The 6,469-nt window shown below is 36.9% G+C and overlaps 1 protein-coding gene across 2 annotated transcripts in view; it reads right to left on the bottom strand.

The window, feature by feature from the left end:
• LOC116076877 (vomeronasal type-2 receptor 116-like) overlaps positions 1-6,469 on the bottom strand; it is a 27,281-nt gene that overhangs the window by 18,188 nt on the left and 2,624 nt on the right. The window contains exons 2-4 of one of the 2 annotated variants that reach the window (XM_031350912.1): positions 5,605-5,893; positions 4,495-5,307; positions 2,262-2,489 (exon numbers count right to left, since the gene is read on the bottom strand). In XM_031350912.1, the coding sequence (XP_031206772.1) occupies positions 2,262-2,489; positions 4,495-5,307; positions 5,605-5,893 (1,330 nt within the window). Of the gene's footprint in view, positions 1-2,261; positions 2,490-4,494; positions 5,310-5,604; positions 5,894-6,469 lie in introns of both variants that reach the window. The other variant, XM_031350913.1, reaches the window with a different exon arrangement.

Raw genomic sequence — 6,469 nt, 5'->3', positions numbered from 1 at the left:
TTTTTTGGAGGGGAAACTGGGAAAGGAGAAATTTACATGTAAATAAAGAAAATATCTAATAAAATAATAGTAAAAAAAGAATCTGGTTCATTAGCTGTGATAATTTGGAAAAGCATTCATCTCAGAAAAAGAGTAACTTATAAAGTACTCTTCTTCAAACTTGATACAAGAGCTACAAATGTCAAGCAAAGCATTCAGTCTCATTCTTTGTTTTTCTCTTTGCTACAAGCCACCTCCCAAGTTAATTGTCTATATCTCTCTTGGGTATATAAATACTTTTGAAATATATAATCTGTTCTGAAAACCAAAGTATAGTGTGAAAACATAAAATAAACAATATTACTAATAGAGCGGCCAAGATAGGGAAGCTAGATTTCAAGACCCTTATGTTGTACAGAGCAAGACACTGTCAGAAACAAGCTGAAAGTATATACAGATTGTACAATATTGGACCTATTTCTCCAATTATTAAATTAGAGAGACCATTGGATGACAACAAATTTCTAATTCCTCATATCTTTGGATTTCAATCAATTAGGATATGTTGGTAATATTAATTTTCATATTAAGATATTAAGAAAAGGTAATTGTCACTTCCTGTTGCTTTTGTTGTAAGAGGTGGAATTAGATTTGTGTGGATTTATTAAAAGATTACTTTCTTGCTTCTTCTAGGGTGTAGTTTTTCTCCTTATGTTGATGTTTTCCCTCTATTATCCTTGGTAGGGCTGGATTTGTGGAAAGATATTGTGTAAATTTTGTTTTATCATGAAATATCTTGTTTTTCTCCATCTATGCTAATTGAGAGTTATGCTGGGTATAGTAGCCTGGGCTGGCATTTGTGTTCTTCTAGGGTCTATATGACATCTGCCCAGGATCTTCTAGCTTTCATAGTCTCTGGTGAGAATTCTGCTGTAATTCTGATAGGCCTGCCTTTATATGTTACTTGCCAATTTTCCCTTACTACTTTTAAAATTCTTTCTTTGTTTAGTGCATTTGGTGTTTCTATTATTATTTGATGAGAGGAATTTCTTTTCTGGTCCAGTCTATTTGGAGTTCTGTAGGCTTCTTGTTTGTTCATGGGCTTCTCTTTCTTTAGGTTAGGAAAGTTTTCTTCTATAATTTTGTTGAAGATATTTACTGGCCCATTACACTGGCAGTCTTCACTCTCTTCTATACCTATTATCCTTAGGTTTGGTCTTCTCAATGTGTCCTGGATTTCCTGGATGTTTTGGATTAGGAGCTTTTCACTTTTTGCATTTTCTTTGACTGTTGTATCAATGTTTTCTATGGTATTTTCTGCCCCTGAGATTCTCTCTTCTATCCCTTGTATTCTGTTGGTGATGCTTGCATCTATGACTCCTGATTTCTTTCCTAGGTTTTGTATCTCCAGGGTTGTCTCTCTTTCTGATTTCTTTATTGTTTCTATTTCCATTTTTAGATACTGGATGATTTTGCTCATTTCCTTCACCTGTTTGATTGTGTTTTCCTGTAGTTCTTTAAGGGATTTTTGTGTTTCCTCTTTAAGAGCTTCTAGCTCTTTACCATTGTTCTCCCTTATTTCTTTGAGGGTGTTATTCATGTCTTTTTTAAAGTCCTGTATCATCATCATGAGAAGTGATTTTAGATCTGAATCTTGCTTTTCCTGGTGTGATGGTGTGTCCAGGACTTGCTATGGTGAAAGAATTGGGTTCTGATGATGCCAAGTAACCTTGGTTTGTGTTGTTTATTTTCTTACGCTTGCCCCCCCCCCCCCACCATCTGGTTATCTCTAGTGCTACCTGCCCTTGCTAAATCTGACTGGAGTCAGTCCTTCCTGTGATCCTGGTTTTGCAGAACTCCTCAGAGTCAAGCTGTCTCTGTGATCCTGTGATTCTTGGATCCTGTGACCATGGGCTTGTTAGAGCACCTGGGTGTGCAGCAGCTTCCTCTGGGTGTTGTGGGACTGGCTGTAGAGCCTGGGCCCAAGGTCTGCTCAGGCCACCAGCCCAGAGAGACCGGTCAAATTGCTTTTTAAAACAGTTTACATTATTGATAAAGGCAAGAAATAGGTTCTGATATAATAAAAATACATTGAATGCATGTTAGGAATCCTCAGTGAATTACTAAAAACTCATCTGAAAAATGAAAAGAAGAAACTTAGTTTAGGAGGCTAGAAATTGGTATCACATTTGATAGTCAATTTCATTTCACCACTTTCAAGGAAGGTTGGATGCACACACTTGATAGCGTAATTTAAATTAGTACAGTTAGGCCAAACCCACCTGTGTACTTCCTCTCGCCCACTCTATCATATCTTCAGATAAATGTAGCTGGTGACCATTTATAAAATAGGGGCTAAATATTCCTATTTTCACTTTAAGTCCAAGTCCCTGTGGAAATTTCCAAATGTAGAAAATGTCATAATCTTCCTGCAGCTTGTCTCTTTGTTTCATATTCACTCTGTCTCCAACAGGATTAGTGAAGTGGATCTTTCTCAGAAAGGAACCCAGCTGAAAGACAGGCAACATACTATAGAGTATATGTTCTTCCTTGAAGTAAGGAAATGTTGTCACCTGAGGTTTTGATCTTAGCCATTCTGATTGGTATTAGGTGGAATCTCAGGGTCGTTTTTGCTTGCATTTTTCTGATCACTAAGGACTTTGAACACTTCTTTAGGTGCTTCTTAACCATTCGAGATTCTTCAGTTGTGAATTCTCAGTTTAGTTCAATACCCCATTTTTTGATTGGGTTGTTTAATTTTTTGGTGACTAACTTCTTGAGTTCTTTATATATTTTGGATATTAGCCCCCAATCAGATATGGGGTTAGTGAAGATAAGAGACCTATCTATCATGACTGCCCCCAAAAGATCCAACAAGCAGCTGAGTCAGATGCAGACATTTGTACTCAACCAATGGATAGAAGCAGCTGACCCCTGTTGTTGAATTAGGTAAGGCTTAAAGAAGCTGAGGAGAAGGGCAATCCTGTAGGAGGACCAGCAGTCTCAATTAATCTGGACCCCTGAGATCTCTCCAACCACCAAACAGGCAGCATACACCAGTGGATATGAGATCCCTAACACATATACAGTAGACGACTTCCAGGTCTGTGTTCATTCAGAGATGATGCACCTAACCCTCAAGAGATTGGAGATGCCAGGGAGTTTAAAGGTCAGGGAGTAGGGGCTGGGGGCATCCACATGGAGACAGAGGGCATGGCAAGGAGGTGTGGGATGTGGAGCAGTTGGAGGGAGGATGGGGAAAGGTGGGAAATGGAATATGGAATGTAAAAAAAAATTAATTAAAAAAATGTAAAACCAGATAAAAGGATATGGCTTCAACGGGAGTATATAAAAAAATGTATTCTTATTTCATCTTAATTGCAACTTTATAGATAGTATACAGGTGAAAATTTTCAGTGAAAGTAAAGTGATAAACAAATTATGTTTCTGTTACTTTAGTTCTCTAAGAGGAAATTAGCAAACAAGTGCAAACATGTATTTGCAATATGAAACATACAGACACATGAAACAGAGATATTCACATCTGTATAGAGATACACACATGGCTGGAACACACAGTTACTTACACAAATCTACACATACATGCCCAAACACACGTGTGAATATACAGATACACACTAAGACAGAATATGCATCAAAATAGTCAAACAGACACAAAAGCACACAAAACAATTACCCAGGTTCACACACACAAACCCACATGGAAACACATGTACAGAGGAATATAGATAAGTAGACATACACATATACTAACACCTGCACCAAGTGACATTGTCAAACAGACAAATTTATGCTCTCTTACAAAAACACACAGGCAAAGCAAAACAGTTATACATAAATGAAAGAACATACACAAAAACCACACAAAACACACAGCCACATGCAGACACATGCACTGGTAAATATACACAGGAATATACACTTAGACAAAATCACCATACAGAAAGCAATTGAAACACAGACAAATTTAACTGCCATATACAGACATATAGGCAGATATACAAAAATCATATATACATATATATATACATGTATACATATGGATATACATATAATATAGAGACATAGACATATATAGATATACACACAGATATACAAAAACACAGAAGTGATATCCCTCACCTACAGTGGGAACAGCATGAGTTGGGATCTCTAAAAGTGGTTATAACATATTTGATAATTAATGAACAAAGATTCCTCATTGAGTGGGTTCATGAGGAAGGAGTGGACATGTTTTCAGTATTAGAACGTGTGTGATGATAATCAAGTAATCTACAACAAAATTACAATGCTACATTGACAAATTATGCCTTCTACTCCATTCCCTTTACATTAGAGGTTTATACTAACTTCTAGATTTACATGATCAGTAGGAAAAGTATCCATAAATCATTCTATTTGAAAAAATGTTTTCTAGCACACTTGGTTTCAGCATCTAAAAGACTCTTAAAGGCATTAATAGCATGAGACATTATATAATAGAAGGAGCTGTACCTTGCTGCAGCCATAAATTTGTTCTTTCCTCTTGTCAGTGGGCAGATAATCAAATTTTTGAAAAGTCAGCTCATGGAGTGCATGAGCAACAGCATACACAGCATTGTATATCTCATAACTCACTTCAGTAAAGGCCATGTCAAAAGTATGTACCATTAACCATTCCAATGAGTGACTGGATGAGCAGTTCTTCAGTGTCTTACATTTAGAGGCTAAGACTTCACAGTTAAAGTGCATCCATTCCAGATTTACCAGATAGTCATCTGAGTATTTGACAGAGCTCAGTGTCTGGACAAAAGTTTTAAAACCAGAAATCTCAGCATGGTGGTGTCCAAAAGCAAATGCCCCATATAAGTTATCAAATGTGAAGTCTTTCTTACTGGTAATAATATCCCACTGTGAGGTGGTGACCCATATTCTCTGTATTCCTAGAGACTCCCACATTCTAAAGTTCACAGCTAAAGTACTGTCTGTGTCACCATAAATGATAACAACATTTGCAGATGATGTAATGATTTGGTTGTAATACATTTCAGCTCTTGACATGTATAAATTCATATTGACTGGAATCATGCTGATAAAGGCAAGGCAGACTGTACTTTTGTCCATCTCTCTTCTCATGTAGGAGAGAAATTGGATACCTTGATCATTGTCTGAGATGACTAACCCTACCCAGTTCCAACTGAAATGAATTATGAAGGAGACCATGGCAAGGGCTAGAGATGTATCCTCAGAGGCCATCTGATATAGATAGGGAAATTTTTCATGATCATTCAGGACAGGATGAAAGGGTCCATAAGTAATCTGAGGGAACTAGAAAACAGGAAGCAGCATGAGGTACAATGAATTCCTAAGAACTTATAAACACATTTTTCTGCAGATTTCTAGAAATCTCAGCTAGCTATTATTTCTTCCATCATCTCTATATCATGAAAGAACATTTGAAAGCTCCATCAAGACTCTTTATAGTATCCTTGAACTACCCAGATTGGCTCAGGCCTAGTAAGATTACAAGGGCACCCATGATATCTGATTTCATGAATTTCTCCCTGCACTTAATACACAAACACACACATATACTTACAAACATACACACACACACACACTTACCTGCTGAAATATAAAGTTGTTCAGGATTGTATAAAGTGTCAGAGCTGTTGCCCAGTTTAGTCCTGTAAGTGCCACTGCACATGCGTCATCGAAACAGACATAATTAGGGAAAATTTCATGATTTTGTAAACTCAAATGCATGAGACTTTTTAATTGGGATTCCCAATTGCAACTGAATTCTGAGAATGTAAATATTAGAGACATATTTGGCAAAATATTGGGGTTCTTGTTGATTTCATTTATGGAAAAGGCCAAGACCAGGGCATACTTGTGATTTTCAGTGTGTGTTCTGTAAAAGGTTACAAGAGTTTATAAGAATAGCAATTTATAGGTATCATTTCAGTCAATAAAAGTACAATACTGCATTGGATTAGATTGCCCCCACCCCCTAAAGATTGAAATGACCTGTGTAATGTGGTTGAGATGACAAAAGAAGCTGGAAGCTCATAAAAACATTCAGATGTTCATGAGAGGTCATCTTCTATAAATGAGATGGACTATTGTCATGTTCTCACTGAGAGAGTATTTTTCCTCTGATTTTTGAATGTTTGCTAAGACAGTAAATAAGTCACCAAATCCTTTGACCAAACAGTAAAAATGGTCACTATTCATTTGAAATTAGTGAGAAATATGTAAAATACCTGGGATGTGTGTGTGTGTGTGTGTCTGTGTGTGTGTGTGTGTGCAATTAAGTTTATGGTATTTTTGAATGAAATTGACTATTAGGTTCGGCAGTGAAAGAATGGCAGTTGAGTTCTATGACAATACTTGGCTCATGTCATTAAAATTCTTTCTCATGATTTCACCTCACACCAGTCAGAGTGGCTAGGATAAAAAACTCAGGTGACAGCAGATGCTGGAGAGG

This window comes from Mastomys coucha, unplaced genomic scaffold, assembly GCF_008632895.1.
Source record: "Mastomys coucha isolate ucsf_1 unplaced genomic scaffold, UCSF_Mcou_1 pScaffold5, whole genome shotgun sequence".
Lineage (NCBI taxonomy): Eukaryota > Metazoa > Chordata > Mammalia > Rodentia > Muridae > Mastomys > Mastomys coucha.
The sequence above is the reverse complement of the archived record's forward strand: the minus strand, read 5'-3'. Positions and strand labels throughout refer to the sequence as shown.